Source organism: Nelusetta ayraudi, unplaced genomic scaffold (genome assembly GCF_046127955.1).
Source record: "Nelusetta ayraudi isolate G7.1 ecotype Tasmania unplaced genomic scaffold, CSIRO-AGI_Nayr_v1 ptg000003l, whole genome shotgun sequence".
NCBI classification, from domain to species: Eukaryota; Metazoa; Chordata; class Actinopteri; order Tetraodontiformes; family Monacanthidae; genus Nelusetta; species Nelusetta ayraudi.
This window is the reverse complement of record NW_027466053.1, coordinates 794,475-819,903: the sequence shown is the minus strand read 5'-3', so window position 1 is coordinate 819,903 and position 25,429 is coordinate 794,475. Positions and strand designations below refer to the sequence as shown.

General features: G+C 43.0%; 2 protein-coding genes and 1 long non-coding RNA gene across 8 annotated transcripts; 1 reads left to right on the top strand and 2 right to left on the bottom strand.

Moving 5' to 3' along the window:
• Positions 1–3,352: 3,352 nt before the first annotated feature.
• macc1 (MET transcriptional regulator MACC1) lies at positions 3,353–8,575 on the bottom strand. Its single transcript, XM_076027262.1, has 5 exons — positions 8,422–8,575; positions 6,998–7,120; positions 4,866–6,907; positions 4,576–4,764; positions 3,353–4,496 (listed from the first exon to the last, which is right to left on the bottom strand). Exons 1-5 carry the CDS (start codon positions 8,486–8,488, stop codon positions 4,293–4,295), a joined length of 2,625 nt encoding a protein of 874 aa, XP_075883377.1. The 5' UTR covers positions 8,489–8,575; the 3' UTR covers positions 3,353–4,292.
• Positions 8,576–11,295: 2,720 nt separating this feature from the next.
• On the top strand, positions 11,296–25,123 carry LOC142888818 (uncharacterized). The gene is made up of 5 exons (XR_012926743.1): positions 11,296–11,599; positions 16,689–16,862; positions 20,073–20,316; positions 24,362–24,496; positions 24,907–25,123. It is a non-coding gene; the product is annotated as an uncharacterized LOC142888818 (long non-coding RNA).
• sp8b (sp8 transcription factor b) lies at positions 12,936–19,166 on the bottom strand. 6 transcript variants are annotated; one of them, XM_076027198.1, is made up of 2 exons: positions 18,799–19,166; positions 12,936–16,001 (listed from the first exon to the last, which is right to left on the bottom strand). In XM_076027198.1, the coding sequence occupies exons 1-2, from the start codon at positions 19,015–19,017 to the stop codon at positions 14,670–14,672; spliced, it is 1,551 nt and encodes a 516-aa protein (XP_075883313.1). In that variant the 5' UTR covers positions 19,018–19,166; the 3' UTR covers positions 12,936–14,669. The 6 variants fall into 6 exon arrangements, with proteins under 6 accessions (XP_075883313.1, XP_075883321.1, XP_075883347.1 ...); XM_076027206.1 differs by lacking the exon at positions 18,799–19,166 and adding an exon at positions 16,525–16,707; XM_076027232.1 differs by lacking the exon at positions 18,799–19,166 and adding an exon at positions 16,525–16,693 and having other exon boundaries at positions 13,098–16,086.
• Positions 25,124–25,429: the final 306 nt, after the last annotated feature.

Genomic DNA, 25,429 nt, shown 5'->3' with positions numbered 1-25,429 from the left:
CCAAGAGGGTGGTTGGTGGAAAAAGTGAGAGTTCCATGTAAAGTGACGTTCTGGAGGATGTGGATGGTGATTACTCACAAAGCTGCTGCGATCGCTGCCAAACAATCCAGGTTGCTTTCTTTTATTCCCTGTGAGTCATGTGGTAAGAGAGCTTCCTCTCTCGCAGCAGTGGTCATGGGAAGAGACTCGGAGCAGCCTGTTAGTCAGCAGGAAAGTATTGAACCCCCAGGCTACAACCAACACCTTGTAAATGCGCGCCACAAACAACATTTCCGGCTAAAAGTGGACACATAGACCAGTGCAGGTTTACATTACAACATGACACAGAGATCTGTTGCAGTTAACGCACCTTGTTGGCTACATTTATTAAACTTTCCATGAGAGGTTTTGTGTTCTCCTCTGCAGGGCTTCCAAACGTTTTTGATAGATGAAGTGCAGCCACAGGAACAAGAAACCTTTGTCTTTTTTCCTTGACTTTTTTTCCCTAATTGCTGGATTTTATCTGCGTTCACGTCATCTGTTACCAAATGATTACGGTGCAAAGACAAACTGGGCGATGGGGGTGGGTGGGGTGGGTGGGCTGGTGGCCTCAGAGACACCACTGGCACCTTTGCTGTGTGCATAAATCACCCGGCTAATAAACTGAAAGCTAAATGACTTCTTGCCCTCTCCATATATCATGAAGGCAAACCAAACGAAGCCTTATATACCCTGGAGGACAGAGGAATGCTTCTGTTCATAACAGTGATTTGTGGGTGACTCTTTCTGGTTCTGCAGGCATGAGGAATCAGACTCTGTACTCACCAACATCAGCAGGAGGATGTTCTTCAGAGATGCATAAGCACTTCAAAATTATTTGCATAGAACTTTATATGTTTTAGGCATCCCCCCCCCCCCCCCCCCCCCAAAAAAAAAGTAATTTCCTTTCGAACATTTCTAAGGGGTCATCTACCATATTTTACATGTTTGTCAACTGTTATAATATTGAGTTGGTTTTGGTGGACGGTCACCCATCAGAGTTTTATAATTCTCAGCAATTTACGACTAGCGCTTATATTCACGTGTCAGTGATACAATGTCGCCATCTAGTGGACATGGCCACGTAAACGTACCTGAGTCAACCAGGTGACAGGTGATAAGGTCACAAATATTAGTTTGACGTTCAGAATGAATGACTGTGTTTTAATGTGTAAACAAGTGTGAATAATGTAAAAGTTTACATCCTGGTTCACAATTGTTACCGACCATCTTATCAACAGAGTATGATCCAGGACTCTGTAAAGACAGTTTTTCTTGGCAGTAACGCTGGGGTGACAGCCAGATGGAAATACCCTTAAAGAAAACATAATCTCCTCAATCCTGGGGGTCTGGATCTCCAGACCCTGCAACTGAAACGGCCTTTGTTGTCGAGGCCTTAGACTGTCCCGATGAAGAATTGCATCTGTCAGGGACACTTCTCATAGCACAAACTGGCAAGTGTAAGCCGATTGAGGAAAGCCATAATAACCAGGAAATACAGACTGAAAAAACATGGCGTGCATAGCAGAACAAGCCTCTTTGGACATGTGCCTGTACGCACAAATGGAACTTTAATGCAGCTGTCGACAGATGCACTCGGGAATGTTGCATGAGAAATGTCCGTATATGTCATTTCGGTCTGTATGAGGACACACTTCAGCTGTATTCACCAAAACACTGTTATTCAAACACCCAAGGTGCGTTCACCTCAACGATTATCCTGTGCTTACATTAAGGGTGGTCATAATTAAGTCATAACAAATAATTATTATTTCTATTTTAATGTCCACATGAACTTCTAGAAGAGTAAAGGGTAAAAAGGGCAGCCTTGTGGCAGAAGGATTCTTTTACTATTCTATAAATTGACATGAAAAAACTGCTGTAAATCTGGAGGTTTCATAAATGATTTTTGTATGCAAATCAACTTTGAACATGTTCGCTGTCGAAACTGGTGACTCATTCGTGTGTGGGAGGCTGGCGCACGCCAAGCAACGATCCCGACGCGACACTGCTCCCCGCCCCTCGACCACGTGGTCTAGGTAGACGCGGCTTCATTGCTTGCGCTTTACGACACAGCTCCGTTTTGCGACTCAACCGAGTGGCGCGTAACTGTGGCCTGTTTAACCAACTAACTTACCTGTTTGCTCCCAGATATCGACTTTTACAATTGTTTTGTTTTTTGTTTTGTTTTTTTAAATGTTAGTTATGTAGAGGTGCTTAATTTTAGCCCAGATAACATTGCTAATCAGTGAAGGTAAGCTACATTATGTTCTTAGACAAGTTAGTGTTTTATTAAGGTGTAAACAGAACTTAGAGTACCGTCATTTGGGAACATGTTCCTATAGTTTACTGAAAACTCACTCGCTGTATGATAGTTGTGTTGTCAGTGGTAACATTTCCCCATCCTGTTGAGTTGAGAACCATGGTTCTGTTTCCTAACAAACTTCTGTACAAACACACATTCCTCTTAGCTTATAATCTACCACAGTTGCTGTAAATTGCTCTAAAAACAGCTTTTTACTTTCAATAAAGTTTAAATTTCACACTTTTAATACACTGACAAATATAACCCAACATTATTAATCCTATCATAACTAATACATAGGTATAATCCTAAAGGCTGTTAATTAATCACTACCGTTTAAGTTCTGTTACTCTCTGTGACCTATTTATCCATGATGAGTTAAATGTTTGCACAGACTCTCTGAGCTGCCCCTCGTTCTCACTAAAACAATGAAGTCCCTTGTGTTTGCTAGTGAATGAGAGATTGGATGTAGAGCAGCTTGCAGAGCCGGGGTGGCACTGCATGTCCTTTTCATGCTTACTTAAATTTTGTTGATCTGTGCATTACTGCTCATGTTTTAGGACATTTAATTAATCGTTATATTTTTGATTCTATTCAGCTTCATACGACAGTTTGAGGACACACCTTTTGGACTTACATGTGCTATTGAGTGTATATGATATCTTATTTGGCCACTCCCTACTCTCAATATTTTTTGTCCTTTTTCTTCGCACTAATCTCCTTAATTCTAAAGGTCTTATGAACCTTTTTTTTTCTTTTCTTCTTTTAAGTAACATCACAATCACTTTCACCTTGGCAACTGACTCAGTTCATGCCGTTGCCTTATACCTCTCTTAATTAATTTACGTTGCTAGAGGTGCTTTCAGAGAGCCAAGGTGAGGTCAGTAGAGCAGGCCACGCTCTCCCTTTGATAGAATGTACACACAAATGCTCTCGACTGAAACTAGCCAAAGCAAACAGGGAAAAGCAAACAGTCAAAGTAAATCAGAGAAAAACACCCAAACACAAAAGCTATTTCATGATTTGCTCATAAAGTGTAATTTTTTTGATTTTGCGTGCAGTCAGTGAAACTAGAAATATAATTTCCATATTTCTCCTTTGCAGTGAATGTTTATTCATCACTTTTCATATCAATCCCCGTGGAACATTTCTGTGACATAAATTAAAACAAGGTTGTCACCTGGCTATAAAAATATTCATATAGATATAAAAAAAAAATTCATATGTAAAAAAGATTAATATTAACAGTTTAGAATAAATGTGGCATTTAATGGATTGTTTAGCGCCATAAAAAAAACTTTGGTACGAACATTTTGAAACATCAGTGCTGCCAGTTGGTGGCAGTGTTCACATTAGTGTTGTAACTTTGATAAAGGTTAACCCCCCCAAAAAAAAGTGATACAAGCAAAAGTGGTACGAACTTCAAAAAAACGTTTTGATTCCAAATTAGGTGTAGGTCTAATTATTCATTCATTTTCTATACCATTAAGAAAAACAAAAACTAAAGTTTGGGCACACTATCCGTCTGTATCTAGGAGTGTCTGTGACTGTGTTAAATAGAAAAATAATAAAATAAATACACTGAATATATACACCAAAACAGTTTAAATAATTAAGATCCAGTATGGCTTAATGATACTCCAAAAAACTTGGTCATAAAAACTATTAATTTTACAGAGAGGCTCCCTCACATTTATGAATAGAGTAAAAGGACATTATAGACTTGCACACTTTTTGTTTAGAGTAAACAGACATCCCTTCACAGCGCAAAGATTTCCAAACGGTCTTCAAGTGAGATGGAAACTGTGCAAGCGCCAGATTGAAGCACAGTGAAGTTATTTCAAATGCTTTGTGTTAAATGAAGGATGTAATCAGCGTACACAGCAACAACATCATTCAACCCTGTTGTGTGGCGGATCCTCTCTTCCTTAAGTGTATAGACACTGCTGCCGTCGCTGCAGGTTGTAGTTTAGGAGTTTGGAAAGAAAGAAGAACGAAATAATTCAAGACAGTTGACAGTGATGAGAGCACCAGTGAGCTGCCTCCATTGTCTTGTGGCAGGATTTTTCATTTTGTCCAGAACCAGGTGGAGCTCCTGGATCATGTCTCTGTAACTATCCCCATAACGAAGACTCCACGAGTACAGGAAGTCATAGGCGGGCTTCCACATTGACTGAAACAGATAAGGAAATACATCATTTATATTAAAAAAGCAGAAAAACATCTGGTCAACTAATAAAAAGTAAACTGACCTGAGGTCCAACTTCTCCATTTTTCCCTCGATGTGGAGCTTCATAGTCTGCTATGTGGGCGCTTGAGAGTTTTCCTACTTTTTCCGCCAGCTCCCTCCATCGCACTCCCATTTCCACAGCAGTGGATAGAATGACCGTGTTCTGAATTAGCATGGCTACGAGTTTCACAGAATCCATCCTCAACAGGCCCTAAAGTCCAGTAAAAATATTTAAGTTCATGATCTCCACACTCAAGGAGTTGAGACATGCCGACTACAAAACAGAGTGGGAGTGATTAGCCGCCTACTTACCACCATCAGCTCGTGGAGAAACTTCCTCCTGGTCTTCTGAGTGTGACAGTCTTCCTTCAGCTTTTCAAGTACGCAGGCCACCTTATCGGCCTCAGTGTCAGCGTTCCCCCGTGTGACACTTTCCAGTGACAGGTTTCTGTATCCGAGAGCATCAGCGAGTGCTCTCCAGCTGTTTACATGTTCAGTGACCAGTGTCTGGATGGCGGAGAACATATACGTGAGCTTGTTAAAAGGCAGCGTCATGTTGTCCAAGAGGACCTCCGTGGTCACCTGGATGCCAGTGAAGTCGATCACTTGGTCTTTGATGATGAGCTTGACATTTCTACAGTGGACCAAACCGATCCTGCCTCGGAGGAAGCCGATGTACCACTCCTTTACTTTCGAGTTGCCCACTGACTTAACAGTGTCTCTGGAGAGAAGAGCCACTGTGTCCCCCTTGAAATATTCCAGTAGGTAGTCGACGCGTGGCTGGCGGAGGACTGATTTCAGAGCCACACCGTACCACTGCAAGTTGACGGGCTTGTCTGTGACTTTTATGTTATCTAGGACACTTTCCTCAGGGATAGGTGAGGCTCTCAAAATGTCATTTCGCTTGTCTGTGTGTGCTGCCGCTCTCTTCTCCGACCTCATTGGCGCAGCGGAGGGGGATGTTACCTTAAAATGTGCAACAGTCGCAGCATTTGATTCCTTCACCTGCAAGTCTAATTTAAAGGGAGCCATTTCTGTGCTACTGGGGCAAGACAAAGCAATGGGCAAATGTAAAATTGTCCCTATTTTGAGCTGACTTTGTCTAACCTCTTTTACTTTGTCCTCCGGGCTGATTTTGAACACGGAGTCGCTGAGGTTAATTTTGATGCGTAGGTCCTTCACTTTGTCGGGTTTCAGGTTGTGTTTTCCCCAGAGCTGCAGCACGAGTGGCGGCAAGTTTTTGTTTCCCTTGCAGATGACTGAAAATGGAAGTTTTGATGGAACGTCTTCATGACTGCAAACCACTAAAACAGCTTTAAAAGAAGGATGGATGTACCTGGGACCATAGACCGCCAGTGTGACTTGGCGATTTAGGTAATCCCACACTGACATAGCAGGGGACTGGATAACAGATGCTTCTGCAACTGCAATCACAAAAAAATGCGTTTTAAGGTCCTGAAGCTTCACGTGCATTATGTTCTTGTGAATGTTGCAGTGGTTCACTTTGAGATAAGGTCCGTCTCGCTTGTTGGACACTAGCCCAACCATTGTGGTCATCGCCTGACTAAATGCGTCACTCTTGACTTCGCCAGACAGCTTAACCTCCAGAGAAATACCCTCCTTTGTGTTGATGTTGCTAAGGACCACCTCCAGGAGTGGACTCATGGTTGTGACATAGTTGTTGTTGAGTCCAGGAGGCGGGTTCATCATCGCTTTTAGTGTAACTTCCTGGACTTCTCCGGGGGAAATATGGCCCTCTGGGATGTGGATGCAAATCTCTGAGTCTGGCAACCGTACTGTGCCTCCAGTGTGGCCAATTCTGCAGATAACCTGAGCGTCGGTGGCCTGTGTCTGTGCCCATCCTGGAGTCTGACTTATCATGTTTAAGTCCAGACAAGAACGTGTTAGTTGCCTGTGGCTTAACCAGGCCATCTTATAGGCCTCTCTGTCATTCTTAAGCCACTCAAAATCTGGGTTCAGCACTGGCCCAGGTGGCCTGAAGCTTTCTACCTGTTTCGGCCCTTTTCTCTCCAGACCATCCAGAATGTCTGAAGCACTTCTCCATTTCCCAGACATGTTAGTCACTTTCTTTTTCCTTTCCATGAAGTTCTCCACGTGTCCCTCATCAGAAGATGCACTACTGACTTCATCGTTATTTGTCCCTTTGTGCTTTTCAGCACCATGTCCTGGATTTGTGTTTGAATTATGGTCTTCTGTACTGCCGTGTACAATTTCGTCTAAAAAAGGATTAGATCCAGACAATTCATTCCAAAAAGGATTTTTTGATTGAGTTGAAAGTGCAATTTCTGGTTTCAAGACAGGCCATTGGGAGTTCCGTGCTGCCCATGATTCACCTTTGAAATGACAGTTAGTATGACAATACGTTAAGAATGGCATATTTTAAAACCGTTGAATATTAAAACTGTTACAAATCAGAGTTTTACCGTTAAAGTTGTGACTGACAAAAATGCTGTCGTCCAGATCAATAAGTGTGCCTTCAGATTTACTCCGCATGAGGCTCCCATCACGACGGAAGGACTTCACTCTTCCAGCTGCCATCTTTTGATCTGTGGTCAGAAAAGCTATGATTAAGTCAATTTACTGCCATTGCTATAATCCTTTTTCTGTAATGTTTTTGTAAAACTTAAAATACAAGTATACAGAAGTACCACACAATATAAATAAACAATTATTCACCAATTATCTTTTGACTTTGCGCTATTTTTAATCAAGGGCAGCTTTACCAGAGACAACTGTCACCAAAATGTCTATTCACCTGAGCATTTACCCAAAATAAATATATAGGTTGTGTCTGTAAATTTAGTAAATAGTGTTCTGTTTATTAATAAAATTTCAATGTTGTCTACTTGACGTGGAATTTTAGTGACTTGATTAGCCAAGAAAAAATAAATAACAGCAACAGTAATTAAGATAATCCTCTAAGTCAATTTTAAAGCAACAGCTTATTTCTTTATTCTCGCTCGCCTGGTTTATTTCTGGAATGTAACTCATTGTCACACATTTTTTTTCTTATATATTACAAAACAAGAGATTACAACTTTTTTCTTTTTTTAACCAAGGCAGGCATGTATCTTCAAAACTGTGGCACATTACAATAGCCAACACCTGCAACGTATAAGACATACAAGTAAAGCTGTCGTTCACTCCCACTTGTGTTTCCCTCTGTGAAAGCCCCGGGCAGGCCCAGCTTATTGTTGGCGAACAGAAACTGTTTCAAAATATGAAATAAAGCCTGAACTCTTCACTCTGTCACTTGTTTGTGTAAAATGAAACTAGCCATTCATGAGTTGCCACAGTGAGTCAGTCATTCATAATGTGGTTTCTTACACCAGTGCACAAGAACAGGTTGGTCTTGTCAAGCCCAAGGCACAGTAGTTAGTTCTCTCATTGCCTCTTGCTATGATTAAAGCACAGTTTAGAGGACAGTGTACTCATGTACACTGCTAGATTTATCAAATTTCTGTGCCAAAATCTTACTTTAAAATCCTCTATAATGCAAAAGCCAAATGACAGAAAACCTCATTATTAGCACAATTCACACTCTTGCATAACTGATTTGCGGTTTCAAAAAAAATCCTAATGCATTATGAAAGAAGTCACAAGATTAATTTATATTAGGATTGAGAGAGACACAGAGTTACAACAATAAAGCTCTAGCTTTCAGTAGTAATCACAGCTACAGTCTGCCAACAGTCTGAACAGGTGTGTACACTCAGTAGTTACACATTAACACATCACATCCTCTTTGGAGATAATTTACTTCTTTTTTTAAAAAAAAATAAATAATAAATCCACAAAATAGAACAAACAGTCAAGTAAGGTAGACGAGAACCAAGTGAGAGCTCACCGTCGGCATGTGATATCTCTTTTAGTCCTGAGCGTGTTGGCAGGTAAAGAGGCCGAGCCACTGTCATTTACTCTGCGTCTTCTGGGCGGATCTTCGCGGTCGACCGACTCACGTTACAGCCCTGTTTACTTTCACGCACGAAGCATCTCGGGACTGGAAGTCTGAAACCTGACAGAAACCACCTCCGGGAGGAGGAGTTGCTCGGCGCGAGGCACTACAGTACCCACAATGCGCTGCGGTGTTTACGCGCCGCCGTGGGGAACACCTGAAACTGAGCGTGTGGCCTCACCTGTAGTTTCGGCGCTGAGAATAGTTTGGCGATAAGCATGTTTATGGCCACGAGGCGCCGCCGCGAGTGTGCTGGCACTCAAGTCTGAGGTTCGTAGTTTGATGCCGAGATAAGCAAAGTTGTTCCCGAACTCAGTTTAGCGTGAATATGTTGTCAGTAGACACACATTTCCCGATGCGTTTCGCAATGCGCGGGAGGGATTAGGCAACTAAAGCAGGTGGTCACATGTGTAGTGTTTTGTACTGGATCTCGTATATAGCCATATCACAACAACATGTATTGACTCCTCCACTTTTTTTTAAATTGTGTATTTAATTATTTTTATGAAATGCTGGAGTGCCAGCTTTCAGCATAGCCTGTGTGCCACTATCACTGCTGTCCTGAGCACCTGCAGATATAAGCAGACCTCACCAGCTTTGTTATCTTTGTCCACCAGCAAACGCTACGCAAGTGCAGTGATGAACCTGTAATAAGTGGACTTTTTGCAGTATATTAGCAGGGGAACGCGAAGCACAATGGTGTCATGCCAAAGTGTAGTTCAGTTTGTGTCACAGATTGTTATCTTGGTGGCCTAGACTTAGGCCGCAGTGTTCAACCAGACCTGTTTGCGTCCTTGAACACAGGCAATGGCATCCAAAGGCAGCCAGTTATCAAGGAATGCACCCAAGCACTCTTGAGTAGGTTATGTAGCAAGGCAGAGCTCTAGCCTTGCTTTGTTCTCTGACATGGGAATTCACCTCGTCACCAACTTCCCCTGGCAAGGTAGCCTGTTTTATTTGTTGTATAGCTGAAGTTCTTTGGTGTTGGAATGATAATTGCATGACTAAATATTAAAACTAAAAGTATCACAATCGCGCATGTCTTGACTGACGGCGATGTTATCAGGTGCACTAAGGCAGGTAACTGTACATGCTTATTGAAACGCGACTAAACTCTTCTTGATTTCAGATTAGGCCATTTCCCGTGCACTCGTTTTTAGATCTTCATTCAAGTTTATTTCTCAAGATACAAAAAAGTGGCTCTATGATTTATTAAAGAGGCAGATATGAGAACATTTTTCTACCATAATATGTTCCTTCCTGTCAGTGAACTCCCTAGAAATGAGAAACACTTGTCCTCTGCTTCTTTTGCTTGCTCCACTTTTCACTAAGTCAGCTCAATTCAGCCCTTTGTGATGTCGCTAAAGACACTGATATCAAATTGAAGATTCATAGTGTATTATAATTAATCATGTGAATCTGCTACACTGCAGTATCAGATGAGAAAAAGGATCTGGAAATTGGCATAATGCACTTCTAAAACACAAGTCTGTTTTTCCCACTGATTGTCATTTTACTTAACATTTAGCACACTGTCCCAATATTTAGTCACCGGCGTTTCATTAAACTTAGAAGCGCTTAGCTATCTGAGAAATGACATTTCTGAAAACAACTTTTCAATAGTAAAGGTGACATTTTGTTTTAAAGCATAAGCTCATTACATCACTCTCTGTTTGTGTGTTTAATGTGAAATAATGGTAGAATTAAATAGTTAAGTAGGTTGGGCAGTATTACACGTTATGTGTGAGTGTTAATGTTTCTGGCTAGGCGAATAAAATAAAAGGCAGAAATAGTTTTTCAGCTTTGTGTCACAAAATATCAATCATTTAATAACAAGGGGGTGAATGCCTTTCTCGGTAGAAGCGACTCATAGCCTTCCAATACCAATTTATCATATAAACTGAACCTAACCTTTTCTCCACTTGGTGGTGCTATTTCTCTACCAATCGTTTGGCCGGACTTAAATCTCTCTCTCCCTCTCTCTCTCTCTCTCTCACTCTCTCTCTCACTCTCTCTCTCTCTCTCTCTCTCACTCACTCACTCACTCACTCACTCACACACACACACACACACACACACACACACACACACACACACTTTTTATACTAATTGTGCTTTGCAAATGTCTAGCGTTCCTGAGCTGTTTTTATCTGGGTTTTCCTGCTGTGACATTTGATGTTACACACCTTCTGCCTGTCAGCAGTATAAGTGGTGTAGAGGCAACATGGCTTCACTCAACCGGGTTGTCAGGGTCTGGGCCTTTGTGTCACCTTCAGCAGAATGCTGGTTCAGGTTCTTCATGCTTCAGGAACTATGCGGTTGTAGCCCCTGCGTCACTTTCAAAATATTTAGTGTGGTTTAATAGAGCGTTGTATTTGTTGTATTTTTAGTCTTGCTCTAGTTAGATGTTCAGCACTCTTGCTAATATCAAGGACAAACACCCTCACTATATATTTGTTCTTCTTTATGGAGGATGTTGTAGTAGACTCATGCATGTGTTTATTTTATCAACACTGATTTGCTGAAGTCAGATTCCACTCTGCCATTACCTGCCACCTGTGGAAAAAAAAAAACTGCAATCTTTTTTGGGAGGTGGGGGAGGAGTGTCTGCATTACGTGTGATTATTTTGACGACTGGCTTAACCCCATAAACTGAATTTCTCGTCAGATGGCTTAGTTTGATGACAGTGGCAGTGCACTGCTTTAGCCCTAAATTGTTCAGAGGTCTTGAAACATGGGTTTGCTTCACAGGGAGGAAAAATCTAAACTTTTTCATGACGGTCCACTCAAACACTGCTGTTAATGGTTTAGTTTAGTTTAAATGGCCTTACGAAACAAAATGCTGTTGCTTCCAGGATGATTTTATTGACTGTTGTGTTCCGTCGGTGAATTGCTAGAAGTTTGGCTACAAACACACTCCACTGTTATTGTGCTCTTTGTCCACTCTTGGCAGATCCCCTTCCCGCCATGTTTCCTTCCTCTCAACTCGCTGCGATTCCAATGAGGAGCTTGGCAGGACTTTCAGCTGGAGTTTTTTGTAAAGGACCAGGTGATTCTGCAACAGACTAAGGTTCGAAACTGCAGCCCTCATTTAACACAATTTTTCCTGTTTCCTGAAAGCATCACTAATAATATTTTGATGGCACCGAAGTTGCATTTTTATTGAACAGGTCTCTCCTATAAATTAAGCAAAAGCAGAGTTACAGTCTGAAAAGATGAAATAGTGTATTTGTGTAGTGTTTTGCTTCTCTCATCTGAACTTTATAAGAAAACCAGTTTAAATGAAAAAAAAAAATCTGCAAACAATATTTCATTTACTTATAGGTCAATATATTTGAAGGAGGTAGGCGACAGGAATGCATGTGCTGCAGAAGACATTCCTGACATTATTAAATACAAGCCTTCTTTGAGCAACACCAGCTGCTGCTTTGAGTTATAGGAAAATTCAAACTGTCAAAAATTAAAATTGGAAGAAATGATTCACAGATGCTTTGCTTTTTAAATTCCAAATTTTCCTTCTTTGGATCTTTATAAATTGCAGTTCGTTGCCTTGGGCACTAGATGGGGCAACGAATCTGCGCAAAGCTGTCCGACAGAAGTTGAGAGTATTTTTTTTTTTTGCCTTTAGTTTACATTTTAAACCGTAAAAAAATATCCGTTACATACTAACAATGATAATTCCAAATAAGTAGCGAAAGCTGCTAATATGTTGAAATAATCAGCAGTTTTTAATTTTAAAAGTTCACGGATTGTCAATTTTGTTCTGCCTGTGTCAGGTGGGGACATTTTGCCGCTCTAAAGCTGAAGATAGAGAATTAAGAAAAAAAGAAAGGAAGAAATTGAGAAATTGCTTTGATCCGTGCATGTTGTAGTTATTGAAACGAAATAAAATGTAGCCAATTTGTGTGAAAATTAAACATTTGTGTACCACTCTGCTTTAATTGCAATAGAATACATGTGTATATATATATATATATATGTATATACACATATCTATCTATCTATATATATATATATATATATATATATATATATATATATATATATGTATATACACATATCTATCTATCTATCTATCTATCTATATATATATATATATATATACATATATATGTATATATATATATATATATATATATATATATATATATATATATATACATATATATATATATATATATATATATATATATATATATATATATATATATGTAGATAGATATATATAGATATATAGATATATTTTTTTTATTTTTTTTTTTACAATGGGAAAAAAATTCTGTTTACTAAAAGAGAATGAAATAATGTTATTTTTTTATGAATTCCTGTTTTGATAAATCCAGCTCGACAATGAGGCCTCGATTAAAAGCCCACTTGAAAACACCAAACCTACTGCGCAATTACTGGAATAGTTATTTCTGTTTCATTTTTAATTGATTGAAATTAAAGACGGCGCACTCACGGAAATAAAAAGTTTACATTTACAGAATACATAATAATCACATTTCCGTTTGTATTAATTATGACATATAAAACAAACATGAATTGATCTGCAATATATATATATGTTTTACAATTACGTTTGTTGGTAACCAAATTAAGTGATAGGTTGGCGTTTCAGACGTGAGAGGTGGACTTTTTTTCTTCTCAAATGAAAAACTTAAGAAAAGGCCTTAAATACATAAAAAAGAAAAAAATCGCATGAATTCTATGTTTTTCATTTTAGAATACATTTCTTCCTGTTTACATCAGGCATAATTTTGTTTTATTTTGCTGTTTCTTTTTGTGTTCTTAATTTAATTCAAATGATGAGTCAGGCCCTCGACTCGACTGCAGGCCAGTTTCTCCTCATGGCCTAAAAACGTGTAAAAGCAGCAGCTTCAGACGGGCAACTTGTACGATTCCATTTCCTCTCTAAAAACAAATATTCCCCACAAATCCATTCATTTTTATGACATAATTTCACGCTTTTGAGATTTTTAGACTCCATCGACTCAACAATCAAACACCATCAAGTGATCGATCAGATGCGTCTGAATTCATATCTGACTTTATTGAGTGGCTCCCATAAAAAGCCATTCTCGGAGAGGGGGGGGAGAGGGCGAAGAAAAAAAAATGTCATTGTAAAATTAAAACCACTTTACAACATGCTTACTTAAATTAAATGAGCGGGTAAACAGTAATGATTCCAAAACCTTACAAATAAGTTCAAAGTGCGCCTAATGATAGACCCCTAAATACAAGAAAAACTCGTGGTTAAATAGAACTCCCCACAAATACATTTTCATATCATCATCATCAAAGAAAAACAAAGTACATTTTCCGTATATTTTGTTTTTTTTCTCAAATATTTACTAGAGTCCATATACAACTAGAAATACCTATACAAAATCGCCTCCAAATACAGTACTCACCTTTACATCGGGCTGTAATGAAGTCTAACCTACATTTCTCACTATGTACAGGACAATTTGCAGCGAGGTGAATAAGTCACCATAACTGGCCTACTGACAAAAACCTGGCGGACTCACTGTAGGCAGTGGGGCTGGATCGCAACATGTGATATGAACCTACACGAACCCCTCCAGAATCAAACACCACCACCTCTTCTCCGAGAGTGTTTTTGCTTGTGTCCGAGAGACAATAAAAAGTAGGCAAAAACAACATTTCCGCTGCTCCACAATAAAGTGCCACAGTTTGGGATCTGAACGTCACTGATAGCAGTGGCACAACTTTTGCTGGCCGAGTCTACGTATTTTTTCCCCCTAACACTGAAACGTCTCAGATCCTAAAAAAGAAAAAGAAAATCAAAAACATCAAGAGAAAATTAATCCACTGCTGCAGAGTCTCTGCCTGCCCCGGCTGCCCTGTGTGTCCACCATCACTTTGCTCTACACCGCGGCTGGATTCTTGATCGCTCTCCGCACCGTGTAGCTTCACGAATGGATACGATTAACCGGCGTGAGAGTCAAAGGGACGGTAGAGGCGCGTTCTCTCCTCGGCTGGCGACTATGGTGAAAAGGTGAAACGCATATACGCCCAAAGTATGTCCAACTCTCGTGTCATGTCTTCCAGCTCAGCACTTGGTTGGTTCGCTTCACCTGCACTACAAAAAAAAATAGGGGGAAATTAAAGCCCGTCTAGAGAGCGTTCATGGCGACCCCCTGGGTGGCCTCAGGTGGGTGCAACAGGTCAGGGGAATGGCACGGCGGGCTCCCCGGCGCACTGTGCTCGCTGTCGGTGTCACTGCCCCTCTTCCCCCCGCTTCCCCCGGAGCCCGTGGAGCCGCCGGCGCTGTGAGTTTTGACGTGCTTGCTCAGGTGGTCGCTGCGCATGAAGCGCTTGTTGCACACAGGGCAGGCGAACCTCTTCTCGCCGGTGTGCGTGCGCAGGTGCCGCTGGAGCTCGTCGGAGCGCGTGAACCTCTTGCCGCAAAAGAGCCAGTTGCACACGAACGGCCTCTCGCCCGTGTGCCACCGCAGATGCGCCTTCAGGTGCGACGTCTTGCCGTAGACCTTCCCGCAGCCCGGGATGTGGCAGCTGTGGAGCCCCTTCCTCCGGAGGCTGGCGCCCGCCGGGCCCAGCCGCTCCGCCTCCTGGCAGTTGGGACAGTCACAGGTGGCTCTGCCCGAGTAGCGCCGGGCGGACGACCTCGGGGACGCGGCCAAAGACGCGGGCGGAGCCCCGGAGAGCATAGTTCCACCGGCTCCGGCCAGCGGAGACGGGCTGGTGTCCGGATAAGAGGAGAGCACCGGCTTGAAACCGTCCATCAGATGCTGGCCGGTGGTCAGCAGGTGCGGAGAGGGACTCGTGCTGAACGCGGAGTGACTCAACGTGGAGTAGTCAGAGTTATATCCGCCCAGGGGAGAGTGCAAGGAGCTCTGCAGTCCGCCCGAGTGTATGGACGTCTGTAGTGCCGCTCCGTTGGGGTTCTGAACGTCAATCCAGCCCGCTCCGACGTCCCACCACGCCGAGGCGCCGGTGGTCCCCACCTCCCCCGTGGGTATGCCGGGGTGCGACGACTTGAACCAGGACTCGTAGGGGTGCGCGACGCTCATCCTCGGATAAATACCCTGCAAGCTGTCCACGGAGGTGTGCACCTTGGAGATGAACACAGGCTGGTGGCCGGACTCCTGTGAGCCGTTCGACACCGACGCCTGGAAAACCGAGTAGTCGTTCCCAAAGTGCGGACTCGACGAGGTGCCGGAGGTGAGGGAGAAGGCGCTGGATCCGGTGGAGCCGTTGCTGCCGAAAGTGTCCGAGATGCCGCTTCCGTTGCGGGACACCCCGAAGCCGGGCAGGCCGGATCCGAGGCTGCAGCTGCTGGCGGCGGCTCGCTTCCACGGGTGGAAGCCCTTCCCGAAGGACGAGGAGTTATCCGTGATTGCCGAAGGCGAAGGGCTCGGGCTCCCGATTTTGTTGCATGTCGCCGCTAACATGGCTAAAGGAGTCGATCCTAACCTCGGCTCCTCCTGAGGAGAGCACACAGAGGAGAGCCGTGAGGGACTTGTTCAGCCCAACAAGTTGAACAGGTTATGCGCTCAATTATTGCTTTAACTACACGGAGAAAAGATAAGTTAAGAAGATATTAGTTGTTTCTTTTTAGGTTTTTTTTTAAAAAACCGAAAATCTCAAACAAGATGTTTTCGAAGTAAACACCCTTTGATCTTCAGGATATTGTTAGTATTTATCGCCTACCTGGACGAACAGACAGAAGACAACTAAAAACGCGACACACAGTCCTCACAAATCCACGCCAAGCAAGACACCAGGCAAAGCATGCATGTTTGGTTTAAAAAAAAAAAAAAAAAAAAAGTACCAGAACAAACTTTTCTTTTTTACGGCTTTCTCATACGAGCGCTTGCTGGGAAAAAAATGACGCACAGTCTTCGGGCGCTACTTTGCAACTGCACTAAGCTTAATCCCCCTCTGCTCTGCCACGGACAATGACAAGAACCAATTAAAAGCAGCAGCAAGAAAGTCCTTTCGACTCACCCCTAGAAGTGAAGTTGCCATCACACAAAAACACTGCCCTCCTCTCACAATCTTTTTATATTTATGAATCACAGCGTTGGTTTTTTTTTTCTCTTTTTTTTTTTTTTTTTTTTAGAGGTGTGCAATACAATGATGTGTTCCGCCCATTCTTTCCACAATTGTAGGCTCCTCTCTGGCTTTGAAGTGCCGCTGTGACACGGGCGACCAATCAGCGGCTCCGTCCGGCCGCACGGCCGCGCACTTAGCGTGAGGTCATCAGCGGAGCGCCTCGCACGGCTCCCCGCCCACCTCCACCTCCGCCGCCCGCCCCCTCCATAATAAAAGACAGCGGAAGGAAGGTAAAGTTAAATGAGAGTGAATTAGGAAGGAGGAATTAGGGGGCCACTTATTGATTTTTTTTTTTTTAAATTACAGAACAGCACCCTCTATAAGTTTGGAGTGAGAGGGAATGATGGTGATGATGTTGGTGGTGGTGGCCACTCGTTTTTACATTGCAAATGGGACGAAATAAAGAAATGAATAGCAGCAAACTGACCAGAACACTTGACATAAATTGAGAAATTGCTTAAATAACTTATATTTTTTTAGTTTTGTTATTTTTAAATCAATTATATACCTGTACTCCTCCAAGTTCATTATTGAAAAGTTTAATAAGATGAGATTTTCGTTTTGTGTACAATGTTCCAGTAACAATCAATCTGGGCACTTTTTCTCCCTTAATTTATTTTCTATATTTATAAATAGTCAAATGCTAATATTCTCTGGGTTGTTTTTTTTTTTGTTTTTTTTTCATTAAAGTCTCATCTTGTGTTATGCTCTTCCCCATCCTCGGCCTGTGCTCTGGCTCTGGCACAGCTCCCTCCCCTGCGGGATTTCGTGTTTTTCCGAACTTCTTGAGAGTTAATATACACAAACTATTTCATGCGATACAAAAGGCAGCTTTGTTCTGAATGTGGGCTCATAACGCATCGCCCTAAAAAAAAAAACTTTCACATTACTGTAATTGTGTTCAATTATCTTAATAGTTTTGATTATAAAAACGAGTGGATGGTGCATTCCGGCGCAGGCGGATTGGTCATTTTGTTCTGCTTTTAGAATAACAACGTATATGGGGTCGATAGTTGACTGTGTGATATTTTAAGCCGCTAAATGAAAAAAGTAAATGAAAAAAAAGTGGATTTCTTTTAAAAATGGGATGTAAGGAGACCGCTGCTGCCGCAGATTAATATAGATTATTTATGAAAGTAAGTGATTGCTTGGCTTGTCAGAGTGAAAATAAAATAAGGGGATTGTGTTGAATAGGTTCATCACTTTGGCCGCTGACATTTTGTTTAATCTACGGTAAAGATCCTGTTACATAATAAGAAGTTGAAGGCAAACCGTGCGCTGAACCCTGGGACTCCGGTGCCACTATTAGCATGCCGTGTGCACGGGAAGCATAAATTTCATTTGAATTTCAAATTTAATAACGCGGGAGGTTTTTAATCATCCACCGTTTTATTTGTTTGATATTAACATGCTTATTGACCGGCTCTGTTGACCAGCTTGGTCATTACAGGACAGGGAAAAGTTAATTAAAACAACCAGGGATTATTCATCACATCATCTGCCTAACCCATGTCGCTTCCTTTATTACACAGCATGATAGATGGAGCGTCTGATTAATTCTTGTGTTTCTTGGATTGGACAACAGCTTTTTAGTATTAATTCACTCTGCTTTACCTCGGTGTGTTTTAAATAAAAACGAAAGAGTAGGAGGGCGAAAAATTCACAACAGTGAACTGCAACGCGCACAGCAACATTTTATTGCGTGTATTTAACCTGATATATTTTTGTAACAGCATGCGTGTGATTTGTTTTTTTATATTAACTTATACTTGCATTATTTTTTTAAGAAACGCAGTTCAATTCTTTAAAAGACAATTTATCACTGTGTGGATTTTATTTTTAGTTCCGTATTTTTACGCATGCAATCTGGCACTTGCAATGTCAGTTTGTCTATTTAAGGTCAAATTAAATGAAAACATAAGAAAGGGGCAGATTTTAGATGATCGCAAAAAATAATAAGACACATGCTGTTATTTATTGGCAAAGGCAACAAGATCAAGAAATGCAATAACTTGTGTCGATCGCTCCCCTGCTGCACCTTTTTTATTCAATTAAAAAGAAAAGCCCCAGAAAGGTTGCAGTGTCGTTGTCTATGCAGCTTGTGGCCGTCCGCCTAACGGATAAAAACGCATCAGAGTCCAAACAAGCGGATGAAAACCCACGTACCGTTCTCCTTCCGATCCGCGGAGCATCGATTGACCCTCGCCGTTTGCTCTCTGCAGACTCCAGCACGACATCCCCTGCTGCCGGTGAGACCTTGCACACTGCCAAACACCGGCGATCCCGCTGGGAGACGCTCCCCACCATCGCCGCTTCCCACACATGCATCCCCCGACTTGTCACGGCTATATCGCGCAAAACGCAAACATTTTCATATTTCTGCATTAAACGACACAACACCTGCGCTGCCTCTGCCCTCCTACAGGGGGATGGCCAGTCATAATACGGAGCGCAATGGGGATTTTACGCATTCGAGGAGCCAGACATGGGCTCCAGCTGCAGGGGGGGACGCGTCGGCCTCTGGTGACAAATTACCAAGTGATCATAGCAGCAAGACTGATGTCAGAGGTCAGTGTGATAACTCCCGCACGGGGAAACGTCTTGCTGCTGCTGCTGCTGCTGCTGCTGCTGGAGCTGCGGGAAGTGTCTAATTCACGTTCACCTGAATTTGTCGATTTTTTTTTTTTTTAGGTACTAAATATAAAAGATTGAAGAAAAAAAACAAAACAGTTTCGTTGCCTGTTGCGCTCAGCTGGTCCCAGTTCACATGGCATGCACAGGTTGTCCTTGGCGCGCCGCTGTAACTGTAAGCCGCGTCGAACAGATGTCCCCATTGAAGGCTTTCTCCTCCTGCGCACATGGGCTATATTACCATCATGAAATCAAACTCAAAACCTGTCCCTTTCGCCGCTATAATGACCGAGTTATTCTGGGCCGCTGAGCACGAACAAAGTGTGTTCAATATTGCGTGCTGCAGAATCACTGCTCTTGGAGGGCCAGTGGGGGGAAGGAGTCAAGGCGGACATGCAGAATACACTTTAATGCTGAGCTTCACTAAGCAGTGAGATCATATGCAGGCCTTTCTATCTCGCAGAGATTTATTTTATTATCTGGGGGAGTTCGTTTTTGTCTGCAATCAGATGTGCTGCATTTATTCACTTGTATAGTTTTTGCTCTTGCTGCTCAATATATCAATCAGTCTTAATACACACAATATTAACTTATATCGATTGCTCATGTATTAAAAATTAAAACACAAGTAAATTTAACACTGTACTATACACAATACACACAACAATACTTGTGGGGTCATTACTGTACAGTTTCATCCAGTAGCCTTTGCTGTGCTGAGTCAAACTGACACTGTGTCACTGTGCAAATGCGTGGCAGAGGGAGAAGTGCGCCGGCTCTGTTGCATGTTGTTTTTCTCTCTTCACCAGGAGGCTGCAAAGAGCAGATGTCCGTCTGCACCGCGAGCTGCCAAGTGGGTCCGGAGCGAGGCAGTCACAGGCACAAGGGCCCAAATGGTGTGACAAAAGACGCGCAGGAAGCCCCTCTTCGCCTGGGTGAGCCGCAGAGAGGGTCTCCCCTCTCCTGCCAGCCCCGCGGGGACGCTCGCAGCACGCCGGTGAAAGTGGCGGCGGCGGCGCCGAGGCCATGTGGCACCGGCTGGCGGGCGCTCTGGTAACGTTCGACGTGTTCACACAAACATAAACACGCATGCATATGCAGGAATTTGCAAATGCATGATGTGCAGGATGCTGGTGGACACTCACACCTGCACAAATGCTTTTTGCTGAAGGGTTCGTATCGTCAGATATTTTCATTATGCATGAGGGGAGGTGATGGGTGGGGGCAGCTGAAAGTGATACAGGACATGGTTACATTATCTATCTATCTATCTATCTATCTATCAATCTATCTATCTATCTATCTATCTATCTATCTATCTATCTATCTGTATCTTGTGTTTATGTGTTTGTTTGCCGCACATGTTGTTCTCCCACTCGCCCATGGGGTCATGAAAAGTGGCTGAAAAGGCCCCTGAAAGTGCTTCAAGCCCAGGTGTGCGCCATGGCCAGCGCTGAAGGGGTGCGCTGAACCATAAACAATGATATAAATGTCTGGCAAATAAAATGGCTAGTTAACAATCTTTTGACTGCTCTAACCTCTGAGCCTTTGTCGGGGTATCGATCAGCCAGCTGTTCCGGCTTTTGTCCGGCTGCACGGGAGCCTCTGGTTCCTCCTGGGATGAATGGAAAGAGCTGCCAGGCAACTTTTTGTACCCGTCGGGAGCTAAAAACAAAACAAAAAAACAGTGTTTGTTGGATCTTCGCCATATTTATGGCGTGGAGTAAAATCTCAGTTAACGTGCCTTCATTTAAAATGTTTTTCTTTAAATTATACAGAACAACTGCAGCAGCGACGCCTTTTGTTTCCCAGCTGCCGCGTCGTCAGGTTTTGCATTTCAACCATCTAAATGGTGTTTTGGATGGGCATAATTTGTCTCAGTGTATTAGGGTAATTGAACGGTAAATTTCCAACATCCCTGGAATTGCAGCAGGTGTCATGTGACGGATGTCGTCGCCCAAAATATGTGGAGACAAGGGTGATAATGGTCCGTCGCAGCGCGTGTCAGTCAAACTGTTGAGGACACAACTCTGGATTTCTGAGCCAGCCGTCGGCTGCAACAGTCTTTCTGGAGGGTTTCCTTGTCTCTGTCCAAAAGTCTGTTTATTCATGGAGGCTAAAGCAGTGAAGAAAAAATAATCCAAGCATTTGTATTACATTTTAGCTCCCGGTCTGTTGTTTCCTCTCTGAGCTGATGGATCTCAGTCCCCCCCTCCCCCTTCCTTATGCGGTGTCCTGTTTATGATAAACAGAGACAACAGTGTACTTTGATGCCATTTGCTTTGACTGCTTCATCTGCGGGCCACGAGGTCTTCTTATTGACTTTCAGCGAGGCCAGCGTTGCACTTTGTCAGCGTGAGCGGCAGCCCAAGAGACAGGCGGGCGAGGCAGTCATACAAAGTGAAGTGCTTAGGATTAGCCCCGGCTCTTCAAGTTTCAGTAATTATCCTCCTGGAGGCATTCTTGCTGTGTTGGATAATAATGGAAGTCGGGGTTGTAGGCCTGTCACCTCTCAAGTGTGGGTGGAGGAAGCAAACGAGGGGAGCGGAGAAATGTTTGCTTTGCTGTTATGCCATTTGAGGAGCATGACACCAAAGCAAACCTGCATTATGTCCTGCACGGAGAGCTGGACTCACTGCTGATTCTCCCACCAGTCTGTTCTTTATTTATTTTGTATGTGTGTGTGTGTGTGTGTGTGTGTGTGTGTGTGTGTGTGTGTGTGCGTGCGTGCGTGGGGAACATGCAGCACGTCTCAGAATCTTTTCCACCGTCTCTGATGTGATAATGAAACATGTTCCCTAAAGGTGATAATGTGTTTGAGATCAAGTGTAATTACCGAGTGTCAAGCACGTGTTATTGATAAACAAATCTGTTCAAAGACGCGCGAGTGGTATCTGTCGAGAGCCAGTGGCTGGTGTTGATTACATTTGCCAAGCTGCAAAGGCATTCACAATCCTTTTATTTAAGTTCCTGTCTTGTCAAATATTAACGCGGGAAGGAGAATTTTGGATTTAATTTATTTCTTTATTTTGCTGCAGTTTGTGCGCTGCATCAGTTTTACTGTCACCTTAAAGTTTCAAGTGCAGCCCGGAAGAAAAGACCCGGTGGAGAAAACACAATGCTTTAATTAAGAGTCGGTGCGATTTCCCAGAGGGGCAGATTGTCGTCTTCCATTAACTTAGTTTATCATATAATAAAGAGGTTGCCTTGTCCTTCGCTAGCCAGACAATTGGTTTTAATCAGCCAGCAGGTCTTTGACTGCTGATAATTTATGCTAAATTGACAAGGGTGGGAGATATCAGAGAAAATCATTATGACAGGGCTCAGGTCACCGCCTGTCACCGCCGTGTTTTTATCCCGCGCGACAGACAACAACAAGGAAATTCACCACTGGGGCCAAGAGAAGCTGGAAATCACAGCTCGCCTGCAGCTTTAGAAAATACTTCCGCAGAATAGATTCATCACCTGATCTAAACGTCTCAATTTCTTGGCAAGCCTCGAGGCCATGTCGTTATTGGCAGCACTCAGCTATTTTAATTTGACACCGTTTAATAATAATTATTTCTCATCATGTAGGACGGTGGAGCAGCCATCACATCATTAATAATGAGAAAAAAAAAACTACAGTTGTTGACAAAAAACAACATAACTGAAGGTTTGTTGTAGCTTCCACATGTGGAAGGAGACAAAGGAAAAGCAAAATTCTCACAAATCAAAGCAAATGCCTTGATGAGGGTGTGATCACAGCCCTTTGTGACATCACAAATAACTGAACGGTATGATAGTTCCAGAGGGAAGCTGACAAAAGAAGCAGACTTTTCTCACTTCTGTGCGTTATTGACGGAACAACACAAGCAGTGACGCTGCATCTCATTTGACTTTTGTGGAGATAACCTGCGAAGCACAAACAACACGGCAGCGGCAGGCCGCCGCGGCTGCTGCACGCACGTTTGAACTTTGCCGCCCGAGCGCCGGCTTGTGTGCAGGTGTAAAAGTACAAATTGTGATTTGAGGCAACGTGTTGGTGGGATTGAGGGGGGGTTGGAGGAGAGGATGAGCACGAGGAGGAAGCAGGGGACACGCTTCTCGCCTCGCAATTTAATCACTATATACCCGGGGAAGTATTGACAGTTGTCCTGTGGAAGCTATTAAAGTTGCTGTCCAAGGTTAAATGAAATTGCAGTTTATCAGGGCAGCATTGAGAAAATAAGGGAATCTGTTCGTGGCTGTTGATTAACGTGGCGCGTGATCAACACGAGGGGTTCATTAAGCTATACATCACCGGGGTAATTTAACATGTCATCGCGCCTGCTGTCGCTCCCCCTTCACACCTATTTTTTTTTTTTTTTTTTTTGTATGTTTGCTGCACACATCTTTGTGTGTTGGTGGCGGGTGGTGTGCGGAGGGGAGGGGGGTACCCAGGAGCTCTGACCTCACTGTTCCAGAAGTGCCTCACGTGCCTTTGTGTCTCGCACAATCAAACTTCAGAAATCCCTCCTGTCGCCGCCGTGAGCCAAACATCACGCGGCTCCAGAGGCTTCAACTGAATCAATTATGTGGCGCGAGGGGGGGATAATATAAACGGAGCATGATACGCTGCTTAGCTTCCCCTGCCAGTATTCAATTAGGGCCGCGGCGGAGTGAGGAGTCATGCAGGATCATCAGCAAACAGTGTGATTTAAAAAAAATAATAAAATAAAATAAAATAAAAATAAAATCCCAGTGAAAAAAATCCCCATGGAGGTTTTCTTCCCGAGCATCTCCATCTGCACTCGGTTCATCTCATCGCACCACCTTGATTTGATCACTCTGGCTGCAGCCGACAAGCACATATAGAGGTATGCTAATCATGCCTGGGAGCAGGAGCAGTTTTTTCTCCCTTTTGCCCGTTGGATTTGTTTACTGGTGGATAATTGATGGTGCTTGAGGGACAGGCATGAGTTGGACATGAATCACGGGTGACAGGGCTCATGATAAGGAGCTGAAAGTCGCCTGTAATTAAGCTGGGCACTAGAGACCAATTGTTTGTGGAATGATTTGGTCGGGGCTAATTGACACTAATTGTTTAATCAGATTTTCTTCCCTTCCGCACTACAAGGCAAGTGTGCTTCCAGCAGAACCTCATCCAACAATGGCATGAAAGAAGCCCTTCATCTGCGATTACCGAGCAGCGCCCGGGATGGTTGGAAATCTGTCCACCTTCTGTAAATCTTCCCAAAGAAAACAACTTTAGGTTAGTGGCTCCCAGAAAAGCACATAATGCAGACGAGCGGTTGGCAGGCGTCCGCAGGCCAGTCGACGGTCGACGCAACGCTTCCTTTAAAAAAAAATTAAACGAAACAAATTGGGCATCGACTCGTTTTTTTCTGCATTTGTTACTTTCAATTAAAATGGCAAAGCTAACTGAGGTTAATAATAAAATGTAATTTGCAAACTTAATGAGTAAAATAGATAATTAAGCAGTTACCAGCAGCATTTACCATTTTCGCGGGAAAACACAAATTTGCAAACAATGCAGAGATTGTAAAAAATATAAACGAATGAATTAATCTCTGACCATAATACTCCTATCAACAGACAGCAAATTTGGAGCAAGCAATATGGTTACTACTAATATTTATCCTGTGTGTGGTTTTTTTTTAGCCAGTGAGGGCTGACAGCTGCCTGACGGCACCCTGCTGTGAACGCTGACATCACTCCAGCCAAGTGTTTTTGCACTAGGAGCAGCAGATCAATCTTGCGGGAAGAGACGCCAGGTACTCTTCCATGACAGCAGGAACTCTGATCAGCCACTGAACACAGCAGATGAGATCAGGTTGTGCACTTAGCAGCGGCAAAGGCTAAATTACAATGCAGGACTCTGCAGGACACCGTTTTTGATACCTTTGAAACACTGAATGAGGTTGGATGAGCATCACAGCCGGAAGAAGAAATGAATGATATCGTTTAACAAAACGATATCATTCATTTTGAAGCGGCGTATAAGAATTGCAGGCACCAAAGAAAAGGTAAAAGTAAAAGTCATCGGCGGTAACGTACAGTGATGTGAGGCTGCGAGACATGTGCGGTGCTCCTGCATTGAGATGAAATGATGAGATGGAGCAAATAATTAGAGACGAGTCCTTCCTCTCCTTCTGATTAAATCCAGCACGTCTTCGGCGACGAG